This window comes from Lolium perenne, chromosome 7 (genome assembly GCF_019359855.2).
Source record: "Lolium perenne isolate Kyuss_39 chromosome 7, Kyuss_2.0, whole genome shotgun sequence".
Taxonomy (NCBI): domain Eukaryota; kingdom Viridiplantae; phylum Streptophyta; class Magnoliopsida; order Poales; family Poaceae; genus Lolium; species Lolium perenne.
Window position 1 is genome coordinate 252614648 of NC_067250.2, and position 27046 is coordinate 252641693.

General features: G+C 43.7%; 2 protein-coding genes, 1 long non-coding RNA gene and 2 other non-coding genes across 6 annotated transcripts; 1 reads left to right on the forward strand and 4 right to left on the reverse strand.

The window, feature by feature from the left end:
• Positions 1-7613: 7613 nt before the first annotated feature.
• On the reverse strand, positions 7614-9751 carry LOC127313344 (uncharacterized). The gene is made up of 3 exons (XM_071823735.1): positions 9140-9751; positions 8936-9059; positions 7614-8372 (listed from the first exon to the last, which is right to left on the reverse strand). The coding sequence occupies exon 1, from the start codon at positions 9608-9610 to the stop codon at positions 9272-9274; it is 339 nt and encodes a 112-aa protein (XP_071679836.1). The 5' UTR covers positions 9611-9751; the 3' UTR covers positions 7614-8372; positions 8936-9059; positions 9140-9271.
• Positions 9752-13118: 3367 nt separating this feature from the next.
• LOC127313345 (uncharacterized) lies at positions 13119-16222 on the forward strand. Its single transcript, XM_051343877.2, has 10 exons — positions 13119-13274; positions 13395-13456; positions 13868-13987; positions 14078-14177; positions 14288-14368; positions 14541-14590; positions 14747-14897; positions 15445-15501; positions 15586-15707; positions 15818-16222. Exons 1-10 carry the CDS (start codon positions 13260-13262, stop codon positions 16032-16034), a joined length of 975 nt encoding a protein of 324 aa, XP_051199837.1. The 5' UTR covers positions 13119-13259; the 3' UTR covers positions 16035-16222.
• TRNAG-GCC (transfer RNA glycine (anticodon GCC)) lies at positions 16090-16160 on the reverse strand. Its single transcript has one exon. It is a non-coding gene; the product is annotated as a tRNA-Gly (tRNA).
• Positions 16223-20486: 4264 nt separating the features above from the next.
• TRNAG-GCC (transfer RNA glycine (anticodon GCC)) lies at positions 20487-20557 on the reverse strand. The gene has a single exon. It is a non-coding gene; the product is annotated as a tRNA-Gly (tRNA).
• A 306-nt stretch (positions 20558-20863) lies between these two features.
• LOC127313346 (uncharacterized) lies at positions 20864-26053 on the reverse strand. 2 transcript variants are annotated; one of them, XR_007858901.2, is made up of 3 exons: positions 25484-26053; positions 25276-25376; positions 20864-23824 (listed from the first exon to the last, which is right to left on the reverse strand). It is a non-coding gene; the product is annotated as an uncharacterized lncRNA (long non-coding RNA). The 2 variants fall into 2 exon arrangements; XR_007858900.2 differs by having other exon boundaries at positions 20864-25376.
• Between the last annotated feature and the right edge of the window lie 993 nt (positions 26054-27046).

Consider the following 27046-nt stretch of genomic DNA (forward strand, 5'->3'; position numbering starts at 1 on the left):
CAAGACTCAAATATAAAACAAAGTGCAGAAGTAAAATAATGGGTTGTCTCCCATAAGCGCTTTTCTTTAACGCCTTTCAGCTAGGGGCAGAAAGTGTGAATCAAGTATTATCAAGAGATGAAGCATTGACATCAAAAAAAAATTCACAAACAAAACTTGTTGCAGAGGGTACCTTAGATGCTCCATTATCTAAATTTCCCATAGTGGTACTAAGGGTTTTATCAATTTTAGGCTTATAATAATTCTTTGGCTTAGGCACCTTAGAAACATACATGAATTTTTGCTCCTTTCCCACATAAGCTTTCTCCTTAAATTTAAGAGAAGAAAAAGTTGAACCCAATGTTCCCATAGCTTCTTCAAGTTTACCAATTCTATGGGTTTGATTATCATGGATAGCACAAGTTTCTAAAGTAGCAATTCTTTCATTAATTCCTCCTAGGGATTTATCAAGTTTATCAATATTATGAAGTAATACCCCCAATTTAGTCTCAACACTTGGAAGATTTTTCTCTATAGCTTCCAACTTTTTCATGACATCCTCAAGAGAGATTCCAATTTTAGTTTCATTAACAGGTGGTATTCCAACTAGACTCTCAATGATGCAACTAGCTTCTAAAGCAGGAGTACCTAGGAAATTACCCCCCGAAAGAGTATCAAGAACATACCTATTCCAGCTAGATATACCAACATAAAAGTTCATAAGTAGGATAATAGTGGAGTGTTTCTTAGTGCACCTATGATGGGCATCACTAATTCTATACCAAGCATCTTTAAAACTTTCTCCACCTTGTTGTTTAAAAGAACGAACTTCAAATTCAGGATTACTCATTTTTATCAGTAGTAAATAAACCAAACTAAATAAAGTAAATGCAAGTAACTAATTTTTTTGTGTTTTTGATATGGAGAACAAGACAGTAAATAAAGTAAAACTAGCAACTAATTTTTTTGTGTTTTGTTTTAGTGCAGCAAACAAAGTAGTAAATAAAATAAAGCAAGACAAAAACAAAGTAAAGAGATTGGAAGTGGGAGACTCCCCTTGCAGCGTGTCTTGATCTCCCCGGCAACGGCGCCGGAAAATATGCTTGATGCGTGCAGTTAACACACGTCCGTTGGGAACCCCAAGAGGAAGGTGTGATGCGTACAGTAGCAAGTTTTCCCTCAGAAAGAAACCAAGGTTTATTGAACCAGTAGGATCCAAGAAGCACGTTGAAGGTTGATGGCGGCGGAGTGTAGTGCGGCGCAACACCAGGGATTCCGGCGCCAACGTGGAACCTGCACAACACAATCAAAGTACTTTGCCCCAACGTAACAGTGAGGTTGTCAATCTCACCGGCTTGCTGTAAACAAAGGATTAGATGTATAGTGTGGATGATGATGATTGTTTGCGAAGAACAGTAAAAAACAATTGCAGTAGATTGTATTTCAGATGTAAAGAATAGGACCGGGGTCCACAGTTCACTAGTGGTGTCTCTCCCATAAGATAAACAGATGTTGGGTGAACAAATTACAGTTGGGCAATTGACAAATAAAGAAGGCATAACAATGCACATACATATATCATGATGAGTACTATGAGATTTAATCAGGGCATTACGACAAAGTACATAGACCGCTATCCAGCATGTATCTATGCCTAAAAAGTCCACTTTCAGGTTATCATCCGAACCCCTTCCGGTATTAAGTTGCAAGCAACAGACAATTGCATTAAGTATGGTGCGTAATGTAATCCACACAAATATCCTTAGACAAAGCATCGATGTTTTATCCCTAGTGGCAACAGCACATCCACAACCTTAGAACTTTCTGTCACTGTCCCAGATTTAATGGAGGCTTGAACCCACTATCGAGCATAAATACTCCCTCTTGGAGTCACAAGTATCAACTTGGCCAGAGCCTCTACTAGCAACGGAGAGCATGCAAGAACATAAATAACATATATGATAGATTGATAATCAACTTGACATAGTATTCAATATTCATCGGATCCCAACAAACACAACATGTAGCATTACAAATAGATGATCTTGATCATGATAGGCAGCTCACAAGATCTAACATGATAGCACAATGAGGAGAAGACAACCATCTAGCTACTGCTATGGACCCATAGTCCAGGGGTGGACTACTCACACATCGATCCGGAGGCGATCATGGCGATGAAGAGACCTCCGGGAGATGATTCCCCTCTCCGGCAGGGTGCCGGAGGCGATCTCCTGAATCCTCCGAGATGGGATTGGCGGCGGCAGCGTCTCTGGAAGGTTTTCCATATCGTGGCTCTCGGTACTGGGGGTTTCGCGACGAAGGCTTTAAGTAGGCGGAAGGGCAGGTCAGAGGGCGTCACGAGGGGCCCATATGCTAGGGCCGCGCGGCCAGCACCTAGGCCGCGCCGCCCTAGTGTGTCGCCGCCTCGTGGCCCCACTTCGTTTCCTCTTCGGACTTCTGGAGGCTTCGTGGAAAAATAGGACCCTGGGCGTTGATTTCGTCCAATTCCGAGAATATTTCCTTACTAAGATTTCTGAAACAAAAAATAGCAGAAAACAGCAACTGGCTCTTCGGCATCTCGTCAATAGGTTAGTGCCGGAAAATGCATAATAATGACATATAATGTGTATAAAACATGTGAGTATCATCATAAAAGTAGCATGGAACATAAGAAATTATAGATACGTTTGAGACTTATCACCGCGACGGCCAAGGTGCGGACAAAGGCAATCAGCCGCATCGGCCTCGCGCCTCCACCGCCCTCCAAGACCACGACCCCTCCTCCCTCCATTCCGGCCGATGCGCCACCCGCGCCGCCGCCACCCACCATGGACGTAGACAAGGTGTTCGATGTTGAGTCCACAACATCCTACATGGACATGCTCAACGAATCCGCGGTGAATTTGGACACCGGTATCGATGCATTCGATGGGGAGTGCAACGTCGAAGATATTGATGACGAGGATGAGGATGAGGGTGACGAGGAGGAGGTGGTTGAGGTTGATCCGGCTGCCGCCAGTTCTTCGTCGACGCCGAAGCCACGCACGGCGAACTACATCGAGATCGAAGACGCCATCTTGGTCCGTGCTTGGAGCAAGGTGGGGATGGATGCGTGCACCGGAGTGGACCAAGGCGGCAAGCGCTATTGGCAGCGCATTGAGGATCTGTACCACCAGCTGAAGCCTCGCACCAAGAGCATGGCCGACAGATCCTACCGCTCCCTTGAAGGCCGATGGAACATAATCAAACCAGCTTGTTCTCGTTGGAGTGCTGCCATGGATCAAGTGGCCGACAACCCCCCTAGTGGATGTGTGCCGGAGGACTATGTGAGTTTTCCTTGTTTGTTGCTCTCCATATTATGTGTTGATGATGTGGAAACATCACATACTATTGTTGTGCAGCCCAAGTATGCTCAAGCACGGTACAAGGACATGGCCGGCTCCAAGAACAAGAAATTTCAATTTCATCATTGCTTTTCCATTCTTCAACATCTTCCTAAGTGGAAGTTAAGGGACAACGAGCCAAAGTGCAAGAAGGAGGCACTGCTCACCATGGATGATGAAGCGGAGGACATGAGTGGGAGAAACGCCGGCAAGCCCGAGGGCAACAAGAAGGCCAAGGAGAGGGTCAAGGTAGAAGGCGAAGCAGCTAGCTTCCGGGAGAAGTTGGATCAACTCATGAAGTCCAAGGAGGCATTGACGGTGAAGACATTGGAGACCAAGCTCCTCATCACCGAGAAGAAGAAGGAGGTGAAGCTTGCCAAGGTGCAAGCAAGGCGGGAAGATGCCAAGTTGAAGGCCGAGCTTGACATGAAGATGATCGCACTCAAAGAAGCCAAGGCCATGAAGGAGCTCTTGGCCGATGAGAGGGATATCATGATGATGCGCACCGACGGCATGGACGAGGATCAGCTGGCGTGGTGGAACGAGACGAAGGCGGACATCATAGCGAGGAAGAAGGCTGCGCGTGAAGCTCGTGAGGCAAGTGCTCAAGGTGAGTCTCCGGCGAGTGGTGGCGCCGCTGGCGATGGTCTCGTTGATGGTTGATCACATTTGGGAAATTCCATGGCTTGAATATTGCCTATGATCGCGTTGTGATGTTAAAAACTATGAATTATGCATCATATAGTTTGGATGTGCTATGTTTGATCTGAAATTGTTGTGCAAATTGTTGTCTAAAATCCTATTTTGAGGGGCCGAAAACTCGGACGAGCTAGCAGAATCCGTATCGCCACCCCGTAAAACAGAAATATTCTGTTTTACGGGGTGGCGATACGGATTCTGCTAGCTATTTCGGCTGGCGAAAAGTGAATACAGGCCCTTTACTCGCGTTTTAAGGGGCGAAAAAATACGGGGCCCGTTAGACATGCTCTAAGTGCCTAAATAAGCAATGAACTCGGAGATACCCATGATATGCTTAATGTTCCTTTATTACATGGACATTTATATTGGCATGTTGAGAATTTCGATGGTCAGAGATAGCAAGGTTGTCAAGGATGAAGTTCGTACACGTAATTAAGGAAATGGAAAATTGTCTACCAGCTGCATGAGCTATCCCTGTGTTGGGCGTCGAGCAACCTAGAGCTGCCGCATCATGAACATGCCTGAACTCCAGAGTCCATAGTCGTCGTGTCTTCGATTTCAGCTTACCTGCTTGTTCCAGCAGGTAACTGCGCTCTCGCGCTCGCCGATATCAACCTGCAGGTACTCGCCATGGTTGGTAGGTGGAACTACGGGTATTTTTGTCAACATTAAACTCGCATTATACATGTCAACAATTGGGTGCCTGTTGGGACAATTGAACACATGGCGTGGACAGCAGGGCGCTCATACTCGCATGCTGTGTCGCAAATAGTGCTTGAGTAGCGACAAGTAGTTTCTCTAGTACCGCGAATGGAAGCCTACTTCCCAATGCCTCATAATCTTAGAATAGATGTATGGGCCAGCGAGGACTCTATGCAAAAGCATAGTAAATCACCACACCGTGGTCTTGAGAGTAAGTTGACTCGATTTGTTTGTCATGTATAGTTCTATCCTCACCAGATGCGGCATGCTGCAGTAGAGATGTAATATATATAGCCGGGTAATAGGCTTTTTTTACGGTACCATTTACCACCCCTGGAAAGGAGAGAGGTATGATTTAAACAACGGTCAGGATTAAGCCATTTAGATTAGGCCTGGCAGCCCAAGAAAACTTAGATTATGAAAACGGTAAAATTATTAGTATTCAGCCTGGCCCAATAACAAGAGCATCGTCTCAAACGCCGCCGCCACCATGTCAAGCCGAGCGTTGCTAAAAAAAAACCACGTCAAGCCGAGCAGACGACGGTCGTCGTTTCAAACGCCGCCGCCATCATCTCGAAGCCAAGAACGCGACGGTCTTCATCTCAAACGTCGCCGCCACCATCGACAACCCTTCCTCCTGCATTGAGGGCGACCGCCGCTGCCACCGGATCGGCCCGGTCCTGCGCCGGCGAGCAACGGCGCCACCAAGTCGGCCCCGCCCCGTCCTGCATCGTGAGGTACCACCGCCGGCACCAGATCGGCCTGGTCCTGCATCAACGGCGAGCGAAGGCGCCACCAGGTCGACGCCGCCGCAGCATCGAGAGACGCCACTGCCAATCTCGCCGCAGGTATGTTCTGAAGTAGTAAAAACCCTGTATTAAACTGAATTTTAGTACAACCTTGTGCAAAACTCAGTCGTGTGAACTCCAATCATCTAAATGATGTGATGAAAAGAAAGGATGGGGCGCAAAACGGCAAAAGTAATCAGAAGTTGGTTTCTGAACTCAAACATATTTGTCTGCATCTAGTCAATAATACATGTACCTCTTGTGTTAATATATGATGAAACACGTACAGTCAGGTACAACATCGTGACAGTTGGCTCTAATAGAAACTACTGCTGGTTCGATTATTTATTATGAATACCGTAGTCTGCTTCTGATTAGTCATTTTATCGATAGTTCATAATGATCAAAGTCCAAACTGCTAATGGAGAAGCAGTGGCTAAACATGCTTGTAGGATAAAATTTGATGCTTCAAACAAACTGGTCAAAACTAATCTGAGAGAGATGCAGAGAACCTGCCCTTGGAGGAGGATAGATACGTTGCTTGGATCCCATTGATAATTCTGCATGAGGATTATATTCCTAAAATTTGAAACTAATCCCTTGTGGTCAACAAAGATGATGTATGATCAAAAGGAATGTGTACGCCCTAAGAGCAGTATGATATTGATAACTTCAGTCCATATATCAAAGAAAGCATCAATCATAAATCAAAATACTCTTCAACCATAATCCATAAACTGAACCCAAAGCCAAGTGATGCATGTGACGGTTAAGAGATGTAGCCCTCAAACTAATGGTGATTCAGATTGGACGAACTGAATATTGTAACTGAATCTTTTGGGGTGCAAATCTAATGTATATTGTTCTGACTACAACCACTAAATTTACAAAACAATGTGTGTTGCTTGAATGAGGCTTCCTCTTCTATGTTTCATCAAGCGTTCGGCTTGTCGATAAAATCAAGACAGCTATGCTTGAATGAGGCTACCTTTTCTATTTCTGCGCAGTTTCCTACTGTTTTTTCCTGAAAAGAAATGTTTGAAACTAGCATTTCAGTGGTACATTTGTGATGTTGAAGTTTATTATAAAGGTGTTTATTGTAAGACATGATTTACTTGAATAGTAACATGAATATTATTTGTATGATTGCGGTTTTCAGACATGGAAGGTCAAGGCGCTGGTGAGGAGGAGCGTGAAGAGTAGATCCTTGTGGTTAGCAAGACCTTCAGAAGTGAGGACGAAAAACACTAGTCATGTGCCACGTAGACGTCAAGCTTTCTCGGTGCCGACTGAAGAATAGCTATGTTGGACTGAATGTAATTGGAATAGTGATTCTACTTAATAGCTATGTTGGAAATTATGTGATCTATCCTGATGCTTGTTAACTTGTTTTGATGGAGCTATGGAAGCAATATCGACCTACTTAATAAAACATTCTAATTGTTGATTTGCATGCTGAATCATTGTTGTATTCTGGTCTCACTTAAGATAACATGATCACGTTTGGAGATTGGGTCATGTTCAGGTATCAGAGTGCTTGCTTCTTGTATTTTGGAAAAATATCTAGCTCACAGTGAATGTATTTCAACTATGACCCAATTACAGTGAGAAATCATCTAGAGCAAGGATCGGATGTCGAAAGGATTTCCTCTTGCTGCTGTTGATTCGGATGGTATAAAGGTGCATGTTGTAAACAAGTTATTCACTTGTTGTGTCCCGTATGTACAGAGCTATTTGTGTCCGGTATGTACAGAGCTACTTGTTGTGTTACGACTTCTCTGACCGGCCGAGAGCTTGTATTTTGCAGTCACTGTAATTGGGCAGAACAAAGATCGAGTGTGTACATAAATAGGGCAACACTTCATTCTGCTAGCAAAAATTTGTTGTGGATGCGCAACTCAGAACTGAGAAACTGTCATATGCCACTCCAACGAAAGCCATACACTAGAGCCACTATTTTTTTTCTCTACATACTACATGCCGATGGTAGTTTCAGAGTACAATTGAACTATTTCAAAAGTAGGATAAAGAGTATTCTGAACGAAACAAGATAACTAACTTAGCTGCCAGATTTTTCAATTATTTGATTGACAAACTGAAGTAAACAGTGGTAGTACCAAACTCGATAAAAAAACAGCTAGTCCACATATTACAAACAGAAGTAAACACCGGAGAGAAGGATCATAGCAAATTCCAATCATGCCTCGCCATAAAGACCAGGACCTGTGCCATCGATCTTGCCACACTAGGTCTTAAATTTGTGCTTGCGGAGGTCTTCGTCATTGTCAGGGTAGAAATCTGTGCCCTCCATCATCAAAAGGCCGCAGTCGATGACCTCCTTCACATGCAGAATGAGATTGTACTCCTGCATGCGCTTGTGCGTGGGGGAGCTTGGAGCCGGCAGTGATTCGACGTTCTCGTCGGAGCCAGGTTGCGTAGGAACCACGACAGGCATCGGCACCGTAACTGCCAGCTGCTTTGGCACAGAGCAGGGGTCACAGCCACGCGGTGACATGCACAACCCAGAGGTCAGTCGCCAGTAACATCTAACCGAGCACGCCTCGGACAAATTATAGTCTTGAACAACACAGGTATTTGATGGGTTGCTGGGACGGTTGGCTACCCTTCTCAAGCTCTCATTTGAATTGGCAGCCACAATGTGTAGATGCACACACAGTGCGCTATCTTGTACTCCTGATCACCTGCAACACTCGTGTGATTCAGCTGGCATGACATCGTTGGCAGAAGGTGACAAGAGCTTTCTTCAGTATATCATCTACATCAGTTATGTATTTCGCTTCATGTAATTTGTAATGCCCTGCAGAATATAAAAAATTTACGTGGTTGCAAATTTAATCTAGAATCATGACTCCCAGCAGAGAAAAAAATATCAATGACTTTGGTTGATGAAACTGAAATAAATAGCCAAATATCTACAATAAGCTCTAGGTTATAGGTAGCTTACTGCTTACAGTACTAAATTCTGAAATTATATTGTGATTGCCCTCATGACTTAAGCATAAACATTCAGACAGTCGGATCAAACATTTGAGCTTAGTATTTTGTCCATAAAATAAAAAAAATCTGAAATTCATGGAACATAATGTTAGGCAAGAAAATGGAAATGATTAATTCATTATCTTCTACTCTTATCTAGGTCTCTAGGACCTGAACTTATGGAGATGAATGTTTTTGTACTTATCTGGCAATCTTACTGCAATTAACAAATCCAAATATGATATAAATGCAAGGTCTTGGAATGCACACTGCCACAATTGTAAGTGTGCAGAACCACATTTATAATATCATGTCACATTTTATATTAGTAATCAGTAACTCTATGTAATAAGATCAGAGACTGAAGATCAAATAAAGTCGTACCAGTATGAGGGGAACCAGTCCACTTCATTACTTTAACATATGTGCCTAGTTCAACCAAACGCCTGACATGGCATGGAGCAATATCATCATCTTCTGAGCAGAATATAAGAACCCAACCCAACCCCTGCATTAATAATGAATTAAAATATTTGGTGTGGCTACTGAGGATGATTTGCAAGATAACAAAGGTAAAACCAGACTTACCGCTGATGAGTGCAGTGTGTGCCAATATTATGCGCACTGAGCTTCAATTCTGCTTGGGAAGAGAGTATCCATTCCAGATGCTAGAGCCTTTGCCATCAAGGCGTATCATGGATGGTTGAGATGACGTGCCAATCACAGGATTTTGGAGAAACTGGGTACCAACGCCGCCGCCGCTGATACAATATTGGGGAAGGGGGCGGTGGACGGGGGTAGGTAGTACATCAGATGGGTGGGCGCGCGGGCGGCGCAGGCCGTGCGGGAGGGCGCCGCCAGTGCCAGGTTCGTCAAAGAAAGGGCGCAGCAGCAGTCGGCCTCGACCATGGCAAGGACAACCAGAACGCCGACCGCAGCGCAGACGGTGGGGACGGGGAGGGCGAGATCCTCTGCGGCGATGGTGAGGAAGGCGGCCGAGAAGGAGAGGCGGAGGAGGGCAGCCGAGGAGTCGCTGCACAACGTCATGTTCCTCTCCATCTGGGGCGGTGGTGCCGGAGTTGGGGAATGTAGGGAGTAGCGGCGGCGGAGCAACCTCTCGCAGCAACGTCGGGGAAGAAAGAGGAATCACCATCCGCTGTGGTCGGCGCATCATGGGGCTGGGCCCGTCTATTGGGCCAGGCCCGTCTACATTTTTTTACTGAGGTGCGAAAATTCCTAGAGGTATGTAACATACTTTTGGACTGTGGTATGAAATTATTTAGACCATTGGATGAACGGAAATTAATGGCTATTAATCATTTGAGGGTACCACAAAAGAACCCGGGTAATATTAGTTTCTTTCCTCATGTGAGTTCTGGTGCTTTATTTGATAGCAGCTCTGATTATGTGTCTTTATTGTCATAGTACAATATAATAGTGCATTAAATTTTATTTGTTGGAGTAGCTTGAATCATCCACCAAGACAGAAGTGATACAGATATAGCCGCTGTGCTAAACAATATGCATATATACTGCCGGTGCCACAACACCATTGATAGTGCCTTGTTTAATTCCATTTTCTCTCCACGGGAGATCCGTGCAAAGAAGAACATGGTGCTTTTTTAAGTTTTAGCAAAAAAATAGTAAGTTCTATAAAATCTTGAAAGGAAATCAGAATTGTCCCATGTAAAATATTTGGTTGTACAGTCTGTAGGATTAGCACTGAGATTGATTTATATGTTCTCTTGTTGATATTCAGGTTTGTTGTAACCGCATCTTTCATAAACCTCTGGTCGAATGAAGTTTCCCAAAGATGAGTTTCACAGTTTCTCCTTTTTTTTTTTTTAACGGAGTTTCACAGTTTCTCCTTAGAAAGGAATAGAATGTGCAAATTGCTTTGTTTCCTTCGTTACTAGAAACATGCACTGGTAGAAAAAAAGGCTTTAGTCCCAGTTCGCAACTGCCATTAGTCGCGGTTGCGCAACCGGGAATAAAGGATCGCGACTAAAGCCCCCCCCCCCCCCCTAGTCGCGGTTGCTTACGAACCGCGACTAAAGGTCCGTCCACGTGGGCGGCTAGCGTGCGCGGGCGAAGGACCTTTCGTTAATTTTTTTTTAATTCATTTGGGTTTCTAATTTTTTTTCACTCCGTTTTTTTCTATTTTTTTTCAGAATTTCTATTATTTCAGTTATTTGCATAGCTTAGTCTCTATCTCTAACTACACTTATCTCTAATAAAATTACTTACTCGTGGTCAAACTTCCCGCTCGGTCACCCATCCTCCCACTACTCCACCTCTAGCACGCTTAACTTCCGAGTTCCATTCCGTCCCGCAACCAAGTGCTACGCGCACATGTATGTGATATTAGTATCATATCAATCCTATTAACATGTTGGTCGATGTCACATTTTTTATAGTTTGAATTTCAAATAATTTTTTTCATAAACAAAAATAATGATGTAATAATAATCGTGAATAAATAAATAAACATTAACTTTTTATTTTTTTTTAATTTTTTAAATATTTTTTTTGCCAAAACCTAAAAATTTGAAAATCTAAAAATTGGGTAAAAGTAATAGTAATCTTTATGCTGGATGCAATTATTAATTTTATTTTTTTGAAAAATTTAAAAAATATAAAATCCATAATTTATAGCAAAAACTAAAATCTTCCTTCTTTCATATTTTCATTTGGAATTTTGAGAATCTAAAAATTGGCTAACCGGGTAAATCCGGGTGAATTCGGATGTAACTTTTTCCCAGGATTTTTTTGATATATTATACGTTTTTTCCGACGTCGTATGCAAAAGTTATTGCGGTTTTACCATTTTTTAAACCTTTTTTGCAAAAAAAAGTGAAAATTCGAATTTCTTAATTTCTCCGAATAGTAGGTTGCATAACATACAAGAATCTGAAAACAATTTTTTTTTGAATTTTCTATCATTTTCTTTTGTATTTTACAAACCGAAAAAAGGCGATCCACAGGGGGGGTGGGGTGTGCAGGGTGCGTGGGAGTAAAAAAACTCGGAAAAACCTTTTGTCTCGGTTGGGGACACCAACCGGAACTAAAGGGGTACCCTTTTGTCGCAGTTGGTGTACCCAACCGGGACTAAAGGTTTTTCCGCCGGCCGCATCCCTCCATAGCCCTTTAGTCCCGGTTGGTGTTACCAACCACCGCGACTAAAGGGGTACCCTTTCGTCTTGGATGGAGCATTAGTCGCAGGTCGCCTCCCGAACCGCGACTAAAGCCCCCTTTAGTCGCGGTTCGAATATTTCCGGGACTAATGGGGGTGGACGGAAGCCTCTTTTTCTACTAGTGATGTCTTGCCCTGTACTCCAAATGCTAAGTTTTGTTCATGATGTCTCCTACCCCTACTATGAATGTGCATTTTAAAGCCGGAACTCTTCATGAAAGAATAGATTATCGCCACATAAACGTGGTAAAACTAGAGTTGACAATTATTTTATAAGGAAATGGCGTTGACTCTTATATATGCTCATTTCATGGCGAACCGTTTTACGGGGGTTGGAGGTTCCTAGGGAACCGTTTTACGCCCCACCTGAATAGATTGCTTCAAAAGAGCGTTACAAGACCAAGCTCCTGTCGACCCTTTCGGGTTGACATCGGTCAAGATATATTGTTAGTTACATCAGAAAAGAGGAGGATGACAACATAAGAACTTGAATAATTGCCATGTAGCCTAGCTACCAGCATGTCGACCAAAAGAGGATACAACACACAACACAAGACTGAGAAGTGACGCTAGACGCAGTCGAAGGGTATCGCAATACCGAGATCTTGCAAATGTAATTCCACCTGCACACGGTAGCCCTCATTAGCTAAGAATTTAGAATTACATTCTATTTCATTCCGAACTCGTTATGCGAAAATAGGTGAGGTGACACTAAGACAAGGTATGGGACTTCCCGCACTAAGTAGCCATTTTGGCAGATTTTATGTGCTCTTTTTGTTGTAGGATATCATGTCTTACTCGTTTCTCTTGAAATTTGAAACACGCATATGTGGTTCTGTTTCCCACTCAATTAATTGATTAAATTATTTGAAATATGAACTTATTGACATTGGTATGTGTATGTGATTTGTGTGAATACACATAGATGCACGATATATAGGATAAGTATTTGATTCTTATAGTTTTTTCTACTATCCAATTTATTGCGAGTAAACAAGATATATAAAGTCTGGCCCTATAGTACATCATTCTATATCCCGACGCACCCTAGATAAGTCTATGCAACAACCAAAATTAATCTGGAAATTAATCTCTGTTGGCCCTCTTCAAACTGATAAGGTGGCATGTTTGGTTCTAGGGTCTAAACCAGTTTGTAACTTTGTATACCGAGTACTTTTTTTTTTTTTTTTTTTGAGCGTTTTGTATACCGAGTACTGAGTACAAGCGACACATAGGGAACTCTTTTGCAGCCCAAACCAAACTTTTGTAGCAGCAGAAATCAGAAATGATACTGGCCCAGCCTACCCCAGCCCAGCCCAACAGCAACTCCGACGACGGGGCACCGTGCCGGAGACGGAGAGCAGAGGTGCCATCACGCGCGGCGGAGAATCGGCCAGCGAGGCGCCCCCGTGCTCCGCAAGAAAGAAGAAACCTTTTGGCCCCGAGGCGAAGCAACATTTCGTCGCCAGAGTACGAAGACCGCGGGAGATAGGGATTGAAAGAGGGGAAGAAAATATGTTCATCCAGAAGGTAATGGTTTTTTATACTGTAATTCGATTTGCCATCTTCTGCCATTAATCCGCGGGTAAACTAGCGCAGAGATTCACTATCTTTTGTATATGTGTATAAATTTTCGCTGTGGTGGCGCAGGCATGGCGGACGGCGGCGTTTGGGCTCTACGGCTTCACCCAGTTCACCAAATCCGGTTTCGTGTAAGCCCAATTGCGCCCAATCCTCTCGCAGTTTCTCTTTTGGGTTGATGTAGCGTGCGTGATTTCGCGCAAGTGCGCTGCTGTGTCTCCGTTGGTAGATGTGAGTTTCTTGTCCCATCCGCGTCGATGGAGCGCGTCATGTTGAATTTATCACAGTAATTGGGAATACGATTGTTTCGCCCGTAATGTGAACGAACCAGGAGCCCTTCTGAGCAGCTGAACGCTGAACCGTGAACTGTTTGCGTTCATGAAAAATAGAGGGAGAGCTGATTTTGATTCGATTTTGGATATTATTCTACCGGATAGAAGGACTTTAATTGTCGACACAATTATGCCTGGATGTGGCTTCATTTCGTCTCGATTCAGATCATGTATTCTCATGTTCAAATTAATGAGGCTTTAATTACTCAGGGAACATGCCAAGAAATTTAGAGAGGAGGATATGAAGATCCGGTTGGATGGGAAAAATTGCCTGGTAACTGGAGCGAATTCTGGCCTAGGTTTTGCTACAGCTGAGGGTTTGGCTTCTCGGTATGAACCTATTCCTTTTTTTTTTACTTTGATGATTTGAAGACCTATTAATATGTGATTTCACAAAACCGTTGTTATATATTCTACCAGCGGTGCCACTGTTTATATGCTTTGCCGTAACAAAGAAAGGGGGGAGACTGCTCTCAATGAAATAAGATCTAAAACCGGCAATACAAATGTTCATCTGGAGGTATGATGCTTCAACAATCAACATTGTTTTTTCCTAGATTGTTCGATTCGCATTGATGTTCGATGGTAATTTTGGGAAAACTGACACCACAATTACTTAACGTCTCATAGATATGTGACCTTTCATCGATTAATGAAGTCAAATCATTTGCAACGAAATTCTCTTCAATGGACAAGCCACTCCATGTCCTGGTAAGCCTTGCACTTTTGCAGCTTCAAAAATATTCTGTACTTCTTGTTTCTTACCCCTGGATGTAGCTTCATTTCATCTCTATTAAGATCAGATAATCCATCAACGTTTCCTCTAGAATCACATTAATACTTGGTGGAATAGACAAATATAACAGATACTTTGTTCTTGTAGGTAAACAATGCTGGTCTATTAGAGCACAAGCGCTCGACTACACCGGAAGGGTATGTTATACTATGTAATCATTGTGCTTATTTATTTGTTTGCCTGGTTATACTCAAACTTCTCTTGCCATATACGATTCCTAAGCATCCAGCGTTTATCATGCTATAACTGTTTACTTTCACAGCTGAAAATCTGATGCTTTTTTAAAAAAATAGGTTGGAGCTCAATTTTGCTGTGAATGTAGCAGCACCATACACTTTAACAGAGCTAGTGATGCCATTGTTGGAAAAAGCAGCACCTGATGCTCGTGTCATTACAGTTGCATCAGGAGGGATGTACACTGAGCCACTGACCAACAATTTACAGGTATATCTCTTTCATTACTTTCTTAGGTGATTTCACCCTATTTTGTTCTGTATGGAAGCTGAATGCAGAAATGTAAGTGTACAAATAAAACATAACTTAGCGTGAAGACCTCAAACTACATAAGTGACGTGGGGAGCAACTAAACCCCATGCTTCTGTAAGTTCCACGTCTAGGAGAAAATTTGTTCTGCAGGGACTTCCCAAGAGTGATCACCTGGAGAAATAAAGACTAAAAGTAGTCCTGGACAGAAATCAAGTTCTCAATTAATTAACGAGTGTAATCCACTTTAGAATAATACTCGAGCACTTCCCAGTTATCCAGATTCTGGATTGATGGTCGCCAAAAATGAACTATTTTATTAGGAAGAGCTTAGTCTGATTGCTGCTGCCTTTCTCACTTTCTGTCAGTATGATTCTATTGCAGTCTTTATATTTATGTATATAAACATAAACCATGGGTTGTTCCTGTAAAAGAATTGACCTGTAAAAAGTTTGCATTTATCTCTGATTACGGGATAGCCCTTCTCACTAATATTTTTGGACTACAGTACAGCGAAAGCGACTTTGACGGGACAAAACAATATGCTCGAAACAAGAGAGTTCAGGTTTGTGAACTTTGATATCTGGATTCTCTCTACTCTAGTCTACATGAGACTGTAAAACTAACATGATGTTGGAAACTCCCTCAGGTTGCACTCACAGAATGGTGGGCTGGGAAATACAGCAACAAGGGGGTCGGTTTCTACTCGATGCATCCAGGATGGGCTGATACTCCTGGAGTTTCGAAGAGCTTGCCTGGACTTTCAGAGAAGTATGCCTTCAGCTGTCCTAACTCCCTTTCTTGGTCAATATATCTTTTGTAGTATCGATGGTATAATATGAGGTTTCATCTTTGCATAACTACCATCAATACTATATCAGGCTATCAGGAAACCTGAGATCAAATGATGAAGGCGCCGACACAGTGGTCTGGTTGGCTCTGCAACCCAAGGAGAAGTTAGTCCCAGGTGCTTTCTACTTCGACCGAGCTGAAGCGCAAAAACATTTGAAGTTCGCTGGGACTGCATCATCCCATGGTCAGATAGGTTCAATTGTTAATAGCATTCGCTCCGCCTGTAGCCTCCCTGCAAACCCATAAGTTTTTATCTGAAGTGAAGGTGACTATGTTAACTCTGATGAACAAGCAAAAAGATTGCACCAGCCGGGAATCGAACCCGGGTCTGTACCGTGGCAGGGTACTATTCTACCACTAGACCACTGGTGCCTTGTTGTCCAGTTTGTGCATTGTTTTTATTCACATTAAGAGAGCAGGTTTTAGTCTGTCCACCAATAGTGTACTACCTGTGATTGATTTGCTGTGGAACGAGGGCGTTGTAATACAAATTTCTTTTCTACTTATTTTTTTTTTTTTGAGAAATACAGTACAAACGCAAGCGCTCACATACACGCGCATACACTCACCCCTATGAACGCACACACGCACACCCTACCCCTATGAGCACCTCCGGAAGACTGAGCCGGCGGATTGGATCTTGAAATTGACGAAGTCACCACAGGCGCCTCGCTGTCGACGGGAACGTCGCCTCCCACTGAATATTCCGCCTTTTATGAGACACACAGATGTCAAACCTGGGGTTTGAACTCTGGTGGGCTGGGGATACAACCATCCTCCTAACCACCCAACCTCAGGTTGGTTCTCTTCTTTTCTACTTGAAGAAGCCGTACATCACAGTATGAAGCTATTTTTTGGCATGATGGTGGATGATAATACTGTTTTACTGTACCTCTTACAGTATAATTTACTATTTTACTACCTAATTTTATAATACTATGGTAACTGGTGTTTTTATTTCTTTTATGTTGTTCTTAACCATTATTTGTAGACTGTGACTCACATAAACTACTATTTTGAGCTTACCTCGCATGAAGTTGTCATCAACTCTTTTGCACTGCAGCTTAATTATAAATGCTCCGAACTTACACCCGTAAAGTTTTGCTCATGAGCATGGTAAGACCTCCGTTTTAATGAATAAGGCTTTTTTTTTTTTCGAAAAAGTCAATCTAAGCAAAGTTTGTACAACTTTTAAAAAAACTATCAACAAATATGATATCCTGTAGATGTCATATAAAAATTTATTTCATGATGTATCTAATGATATTAATTTTTTATTTTGCATCTTAATGATTTTTTTTGTAAGAACTTAGTCAAACTATCAAGTTTGACTTTTAAAAATAATAGTATAGGTAAGATTAAATATGTAAATTTACAATTATTACCTATAATAACAGGATCAAGCCCACACAAACATGGGGAAGACTTATATAGGATCTCCTTGTTAGGTGAGATCATAAGATCAGGTCATAAGAAACATATTTATAAAATACGAAAATATCAGATAAAATTATACAACATACTTATGGATTGTATCAACAACTCCAAAAAAATTCAGCTCAAAACTCAATCTACATTTAGAGAAATAAAAAGATAAATTTTACTGTAAATAGTGTCAGCTTTGGGAGAATAGTATCACACTATTCATTCCCAAACTTATCTTTTCTGGCTCTCTAAATGTAGGTTGAATTTGAAGTTGTTGATTTTTTTGAGAAGTTTTGAACATGCTTTTTTATCTTTCAAAAAATTAATCTCATAGATCCTAACTAAAACAAGATCCTAACCAAGTTGTCCCCACACAAACATCACACCCACAATCAACGGTGGGCCCAGGGTATACATCAGCTAGGGTGGCGAGAAAATCGCACCTCTCGGAGACAATAGCTCCGGGCAGCATTTTCAATAGTTTAGATTTAGCAACCCCATCTCCAATAGGAACCACATTCCCACCAGGTTCAAGCGAGAGAGAGAGAGTCTGCAGTGTCAAGAACACTACTCTTCTCAAAGCCAAGTGCCTAACTTGATGGAGAAGCTACAACCGATAACTCGTGCGAGTCGGATCTCACTTCCTCGACGGAAGGAATTATAATCACATATCCATACAACTCTAGGAGCTCAGGCATGATCTGCATGGCCGGAGCAGTGACCGCCAAGCTCGCCTTACAACGAGGAGAGAAACAACTATAAAGACCCGCTCTGCTTGCACCACCTTTGCTAACATCAGGCAGAACCAAAAGATCGACAGGTACCCGGGTTAATGGTCAACTAATCGCATGGCTTCTAGACTAGAAGGCTATGTGTTTCTAGATCGAGATAGCTCTTCTGGCGCCAGGCAAAAGCTTTGGGGGCGTTAGCTTTGAAAAGCTTGTCGTTAGAGCATCTCCAGTCGCGTCCCCCAAACCGTCCCCCAAAGGGATTTGGGGCGCGCCGGACAAAAAAACCGTTCCAGCCGCGTCCCCCAAAGCCCATTTTTGTCCGGCGCGCCCTCATACGGTGTCCGGCGCCCCGAGCCCGTCCCCGTCCCACAGGGGACGCACCGGGGACGCCGGACACAACGAAAAGCGCGCGGGGAGTGGCGGGGCCGACTCGTCAGCGGCACAATAATTTTTTAACCTAACCGTCGCCTACCTCGCGACGGAAGTTATTGGAGGTGCAGTTCCCGCAGCGACGCAGCGACGGTGCAGTTCCCGCAGCGACGCGTCCCGTCGCGCCTAGCTCTGCGTGCCGGCGTTAATGCGCGCCACCGTTCCCCCGCCTCCCTCCGGCCTATAAAAGGGCCGCCTCTCATCGTCCCTCTCACACACAAACCCTAGCGCCTCTCTCCCAAACCCTAGCCGCCACCATCTCAACAAGACTCGACGCTATGTCCGGTAAAGGCGGAGGCCGACCTCGCGGCCGTGGTCGTGGTCGTGGTCGTGGCCGCGGTAGAGCTGAACGCTCGCCGTCGCCTTCCACGCCGCCGGCTTCATCATCGTCGGAGATGGACGTGGAGCCGGACGTGCGGTTCGAGTTCGTCCTCGTCCTCAAGGGTGACCCGCGCGGCATCCAGAGGCTGCCGGACTCCTTCGCCGACTACGTCGCTGGCGACGATCGCCCGCGCACGATGCATCTGCGGGAGGCTGCGTGCAGCTACTACCGGTGGATCGTCGACGTGATCTACGACGCGCGCGGCAAGATGTACCTCAACATCGGCTGGGAGAAGTTCGCGCGGAACCACAGCCTCCAAGCCGGCTTCATCCTCCCGTTCTCCTACTTCGGCGACAGGGACATGAGCGTCAAGGTCTTCGACGAGACGCGGTGCCGCCGGGACTACCAGGGCAACAGCACCGACGAGGAGGACGACTGAGTGTTCTTTCTTCGCAGCGAACACGTGCACGGAGGTTTCTGGATGTTCGCCTCATCGGTAGAACCAACAAGGGCACCATCCTCCCGCTGGATTTTCCAGTTTAGGTGACTGGGTGTGCCCTCGAGTGTTCTTTCTTAGCAGCGAACACAGGAAACCTTCGATGCACGGCCTAGTTAGGTTTAGTTTTTTTGCAATATTTTATATTTGTGTCCACCATGGTTCAAACTATGTATTAGTTTGTGGAAAACCATGTTCCAAACTATGTCTTCGTGTAAACCACGTTCCCAATTATGTATTAGTTTGTGGAAATTGAAATAAAAATGTCAAGAAAATTATTTTAAATGTTTGGGGGCGGCGTTTGGGGGACGCGGCTGGGGAGCGACGTCCCCCAAAGGCGGCACGAACAAAACACGTCCCTCAAACGCTCATTCCGGCGCGGTTTGGGGGACGGTTTGGGGAACGCGACTGGAGATGCTCTTAATATCTGATTATAAGATAGCCCTTCTCGCTGTTATAAGAAAGCGACTTTGATAGGACAAAACAATATGCCCGAAACAAGAGAGTTCAGGTTTGTGAACTTTGATATCTGGATTCCGTCTACTCGTCTATATGAGATTGTAAAACTAACATGGTCTTTGGATGTCTCACAGGTTGCACTCACTGAATGGTGGGCTGAGAAGTACAGCAACAAGGGGGTCGGTTTCTATTCGATGCATCCAGGATGGGCTGGCTGATACACCTGAAGGAAAAGATTGGTGGCTGACGGCAAGGAAGAGAGCTCCAAAGAATCATCGCCGTGATTTTGACACGGTTGCTATTATGGTTAATTGGAGGCTCTGGGAAGAGCGGAACGCACGAATCTTTCAGGAGGAACAAAACAAAGTTGATCGTGTGTTTGAGCTGATCGTAGATGACATCAACTCCTAGAGGGCGGCAGGAGCTGTGATCGGCCTGTAGGTGTGTTGGCCTGAAGCTTTTCCTTCAGTGGCCGTGGTATTAAGTTTGAGAAGTATGCATTCAGCTGTTCCACAACTGCTGCTCTTGGTTCATTTATGTTCTGTGGTGTGTCAGGTTGTGGAGAAACTTGATATCAAACGAAGAAGGGGCTCACACAGTGGTCTGGTTGGCTTTGCAAATTGCAACCCAAGGACAAATTAGTCCCAGGAGCTTTCTACTTCGACCCAGCTGAAGCACGCAAACATTTTGAAGTTTGCTGGGACTGCAGCATCCCATGGGCAGATAGGTTCAGAGTTGTTGACAACATCCGCTCCCTCTGTAGCCTCCCAGCAAACTCATAAAGCTTATCGGTTTATCGCTGCAGTGAAGGTCACTCTATAAGCAAAAAAAACAAATGCACCAGCCGGGAATCGAACCCGGGTCTGTACCGTGGCAGGGTACTATTCTACCACTAGACCACTGGTGCTTGTGTGATTAATTTCTTCCGCTGCACCTAAGATAGCTCTTTTTATTCTACTAGCAATGGCAGACACGGCGGCACGCCGCGCCCGATGTTTGCATTTTAGATTAGGGTGGCGACATGGAGGTGTGGTAGGATTCAGGGGATAAACAACATACAAAAACATCCAGGACAATGATGTTAGATAGTGATTGACATAACATATAACTTGCTCCATGAAAACCAATACAAAGCCTCAACCACTTTAAAAATCAGAATCTAAATCTACTTTGTAAATGGTAATGTGATGCAATACTGACAGCGGGAAAACAATGCCATTCCATCATTTAGATATTATAACTGGAAACAAACTGCAAAGTTGCCAAGCTAGCTCTATTCAGCAGTGCAACATGTTCCCATTACATAGTGTAATACATAGGCAAAGAAAACATACAATGCAGACTATCTGTGCCTCCGATTACAAAAGATCTAGTGCAGTGTATGAACAATTTGTGCCTCCCGTGAGGTGATGCAGACATCCTCAAAGGCCTTGTGGCAGTGGTGTTCACGGCAGCACGCCGCGGCAGCGATATGATTATTTGGTAGATGCACTACCGAGTAGGGCCACTCTCTGCTGAATGCACATTCCTTTGATCCATCTCTAGCATCCATTATATTCAACTGAACACTGCACAGTCATAGCAATGAATTGTTCGAACCAAGTACTCCTTCAACCATAACTAAATTCTGAGCAGATTTGCATGACCATAAACTCAAGTAATTATGGGAAAAGGCGATAGAGATGGCCATGAAGTACTTTATTCTGCCCAAAAGAGGAAGGGATGCTCCAGTGGATTTGTTGACTTTTAATTGCTGCAAAAGAGAATTTATACTGGTTAGTTGCAAGTGCATGGGTGATCTGGGAACAACTCCTTCAGGGCGATTGGTTCAAAGATACCCCAGTTAGACCTCTCTGCCTATATGATCTTTGTAGATTTCATCCAAAATGAGCATAGTGTGCCGGTGCATTTACATATGATTACTGGAGTATGAACAGGGTAGGAATACAAAAGAACGTCTAGATAATCAAATGGTCTAGTTGGCAGTACATTTTTTAATGCGTTATGTGAAACTGGACCAGGTAATAGGCTAAGTAATTTTTCTACATTTTGTTCTTCATGGTCATCCCATATTTATTTTTCTCTTATTTCCACATTCTCTCAATCTTCCCTCTCTGAACCTGCCGATGACGCTCAATCTCGATGGGCGGCGCCCCGCTCCAAATAAAACCAGACTTTGAATTGCAACATGAAAACTGATAATAATGTAAGTATCAAAATATTACTTTGGATAGAATAAAAACTAAGAAAATAAATATCTACTCAAAATTAAACTGAATGTCATATTTAGCTTTTGTAGCATTTCCCTTTTAGCTCCTGATAATGGAAAGGACGTTTCGAGATATTTTATTATATGACCGACATAAGCATGAATACCACATGAGAACGATGCAAATTGGCGAAGTGTCATGATTCTTCTTTAAATAAGCAAATAGCATCCACCATCACATCTCACTCACTTGTTTCTATGTTGGAGATGGGCGGAAGTCAGCGCGACAAAAGGATCTGGAAACAGACTAAGCACCTGCGGTCCCCATTCCATAGCGAGGTATATAATTTTTAAACTGAAGTATCTACATAATATAAGCCATGTAGAAGCTAACCTGAAGCAATTAAATCTCTATTGGTGTCAAATGTGGTACTTTGATTCAACGGTGATGTGCACAACACCTTCGTCAGGGACCAATCATAAGAGGAAAAAGGAGCTATATTGCACATAGAAATTGCAAGTTCATTGCCATCCTATAGACTATGTCAACTGTAAAAATAGCCTTTGTCAGGGACCAATCATCAGAGGAAAAAGGAGCTATATTGCACATAGAAATTGCAAGTTCATTGTCATCCTATAGACTATGTCAACTGTAAAAATAGCCCAGTAACTTCAGATTGGTTGGTTTTTGCCACTTGGGATTGGCTAGACCGCCACAGTCCAAACTGAATAGACGCCGGGATGAACAAATATTGCCTTATGGCCGCCGGTTGTACAGTAAAAAATATGCTACTAAATCAATATAAATTGGCAGCAATAAATAATATGAACAACGGGAAAAGAGCAACGTATGTTGGGAAATGTAATAAGAAAAGAAAAAGGGACTTAGCAAACCTGAAAAAACCTGGATTTCTGTTGTACGCAGCTGTACCTGCTTACATTCGTCTTACTTTACCTGCGGCTCATAAGAGCAAAAACCAACCAAACTTCAGAGAAAATAAATTCAAAGTTAGAGCACCAAGAATATGATATGATGGTCAGAGCTAGTCTCCTGCTTGAAATTGTTACAAATGATTAGTGGTGCAAAAAGAAATGTGATGGTGAATGCATTCCTTTCCACAATTTTTTAGCCCCAGCTTGGTTCGAACAAATAACTCAAATGTAGCCACATAATGTATTTACCTTCCTAAGGCACGAAAACATTTAAGATTTAAGTTATTTTTAAACAAACAGTAAACCAACACACAAAATTTTAAGGACTTATACAGTTATGCTTATTCTAATCTAGGCTGTAGTAGAATGACAGATTAACCCATTCGATATACCTACAATATTCAGCTATAAATGACTGAACAAAGTAACTTCAATGAGGAAAAAAAAGTAATCTGGAAGTAGAGCACGATATTAAGAAAATTACCATTATCATGAAGGAAAGGAAGACAACACATGTATTATCAATCTTTTCTAATACTAAATTCCATTGTACATTTCCTTTTAAGATGGTCATGTTCAGAAATACAGACAAAATATTAATGTACTCTCATGCTAGATTCTAGATAGAACATCTACCGCTGATCTAGTATAAGTTGAAAAATAAAAATCACATAAGTTTCAATCATACAAACTCACTAACCATAAGATATAGTTGTACTTGGTCTTGGATGAATATACACTAAATGTAATTGACTGACATATGACCTGGCCTCTCAATCTGCTTTGATTTCTGTGTGGTGTCCAAAGAATCCAAGAGGTACCCAAGATTGCACTTTGTACAAAATAATTTACACCCGTATAAAAAGCCTCGATTTCCTTGTTCTTCCATGTAGTATGTAAAATTTATTCATATAATTGATAGAGCTTCTCACGAGGAGCTCGCAGATTCCCGCGGACAACTGAAGCCACGCCAAGGAGTAGCTAGCCCCATAGATGATCAGTTGCAGACTCCCTCCATTTGCTTCTCTGCACCTTTGTTTTATAAAGGGAAATTAGACAAATCTAATTTAAACAGTGACAATTAAAAATTATGGACCTTCCGTAAAGTTTTTCCACTCAGTTTATTTCTTACACCTTTTCTAGTTACATACAACATTTTCTCATGATTTCTTATGAAAAGCAGACCAATGCACTTTCTTTTTCCAATCATCCATTTTTGTGGTAGCACTCTGTATTCATAGAAGAATACAATCATGAAGGTGTAGTGCAAGTGAGGGGCAAAATATACGGATTATGAATGTATTAGGAATTAATGTAAAATTATGGAGTGTAAACTATGTAAACTGACATTAAACCAAAGAATGGCATGAAAAAAGAAGGCACGTGATTCCAGTAAGTGAAGCAAATCAATCTAAACCAAAACCCTCGCCATATGCCGGATTAGTTTCAGGTTATACTCAGAAGGAAGAAATCACACATCAACATATCAGATAAATATTGCAGACAGAAATATGAGGCAAGCGAATGAAATGGGAGAAGAACAAAGATAAGTTTGCTGCAGCCACACGCAACCTTTGGTAACCTCTTTCCGACATATACATCTCCCAAGCCACAACTCACCAGGCTAGGCGGATGGCCATCGCCACATCCCCTTATCTACATATACATCTCCCAAGCCTAGATACCTCGACTGGCAGCCCAGGTAATGCATACATTCCATTGAGAATGAAATACTGAAACACTCAGAATCATTACGCTGACCAAACACTCATAGCACTTAACTGAAAGAAGAGAAGATATAAAAGTATCCTTTGAGTAAAACAACACAATGGGCATAATCTATGTTTATTTCCCAAAACTAATTGTAAACCTGCGAATTCAAACGCACATGCACCAAGAACTGAAAAACCCACCATCTGAGATATCACTTGTCCCATGGTAGCCGCAAGACAGAACCAGAAAGCAAAAGAGCAGCCCTATTGAACTGTTGCCAGGAAGCAAGGCATTAATAAGTCCTTCCAAGTAAGAAATTAAGGGAACTTGAATAGTCAGGCTGGTACTAAGAAGTATATGCTTTAATAAATTATGCTTCATAGGATTTAATGGGTCTCCAAATAAGATCCTAATTGGTGTACAAATAGATCTGGAGCAGTCATGCAAACAACAGTATACCAAGTAAAATAATGAGTGGAAGATGGTCTCCTCCAATTTTCATTTATTTTTCAAATATGCTCACATCTACAAAGTAGAAGGCCAAAAAATGGTCTAGCAGTTTTTGTTATAACACATCAATCTAGTACTGCTATCAAGGTTGTTTGCAACCATATGTTCACATGGAAACAACATTTATGAATCCACAAGAAGAACCTGAGCAGATAACATCAATCAATAAATCCAGAAATTAGCAAACAGAGAAGACACTAACGAAGAATAAAAGAAGGGATATATAGTCATAGTGCAGAGATTCTGCCATGGCGCCGCACCTCGCCCTCTTCCGCATACTGTCCATGCTCTTTCTGAAGCAGCTCCCATCTGACGGCCATGCTCGCGCAGTTCAAAACCACACGTGAGCATCCACTGCTGCCTGACAGAGATTGAGAGGAGGTGAGAGGCATAGTAGAAGAAGGGGCCAAGATGAATCGACCAAGATCGGTCATAGAAAGGAGCAAGCTGAAACGGAGAATTCCATACCTGCGCGTCCACTGGTAGTTGCTGGCCTCCTCCCTCTGATGTTGATGTTGAGCAGGTGCATCGACTCCGGTAGGCCGTACGTGCTCCCGGCCTCGCCTGATCCCACACTGACCTCTTGACCGCGTCGGCCACCTCAACTGGGCACCTCTGTGCCCGGCGCCCCGTCCTCGGCCTCCTTGTGCGGCTCTGATGCGGTGGTGGTGGGCTCCTAAACAGAGGAGCTGCTGATGCAGATATGGAGGAAGACCTTGGCCATGGAGAAGCTCCCCATGGGAGACCGGCGGCTACGTCACCCGGCAGGAAGCGATCCGCCGCGTCGGCCCCGGGGCCAACCGGCGCCGCCGGCCATCTGTAGGCGACGAACAACGAAGAAGAGGAAGATGTGCCTGTGCCTCAAAGACGCCGGAGAACGCGCCCGCACGGAAGCGAATGGAGGCCATTGTCAGGGAGAAGAGCAGGACGGCGAGGGATCAGGTGAGGAGGAGATGGGGCCTGGGGACCTGCAGGGAGCGGCATGACGTGGTCCGGGGGTGGAGGCGACGAAGAGGAGACCAGAGGGCAGGGATGAGCGAGGAGAAATCTCTATCTCTACTACTTAAAAAGAAGGAACTTCCTCCGTTTTCTGCCATCATCTTTCGTCAACCATATTTTTAATAAGACAAATTTACCCTCCCACCTATTCACATGATACTACAGTTGCCCTTACCGGTTCGGTACCTCCACTCCCCTTTTGTCCTCAAACATCGGATCTAGACGAACCCCCCTTGCCTCTCAACGGATGAAGGGAGTGCTGTTGGCTGGGTGTGGCTGAAATTACGGCCGGCGGCGCGGATTTTGCCGGAGTAGCCCTTGCCTCTACCAGGGATGTACGAAGGGGAGTGGTGCTGGCTGGGGCGTCATCGCCAGATACCTCACGATCGGCAAATACGCACAGCGTGTCAGCGCCGGCGCCGGCGCCCCCGTCTACATCTCCACCATCCTTGAGTACCTCGCCGCTGAGGTAAACCCAATCTCCTCTCCCCTCGTTTCGTCCTTGAGCAAGGTTGTAGAGAAGTTCAAGACGTTCTCTTCCCTCTAGATCTCGCCTGAAACGCGGCGTGCGAAAACAAGAAGAATTGCATCGTGCCCCGGCACATCCAGATGGTTGCTCGGCATGGTTACCATCGCCACGGCGGCGTCCTGTCCAACATCCACACCACGCTGCTCCCCAAGAAGGCCGGCAAGAAAAGGGCGACATCGGATCCACGCCGGCAAGAACATGAACAAGGTACAGTATTACCTACAGCCTGACCCACGGATGGTACACGCTAGGGTGTTCTTGGAAACACGACCGGACACCGTGAGCTCGAGTAGCTAGCTGTAGTACTGACCACTAGCTCGCCAGGTACGCCTGCACTTATATACACACAACACAAGTACTCCGTCTGGGCAAGTTAAATCTTTTTTTTTTCTTGTTTGTACACACACACAGAGTACTGCTGGGTTGTGTATGTACCCTAGCCTAATCCTGAATTCATTTACAGTAGATAAACATGATGACACATCACACGCAGGTGACTTGAT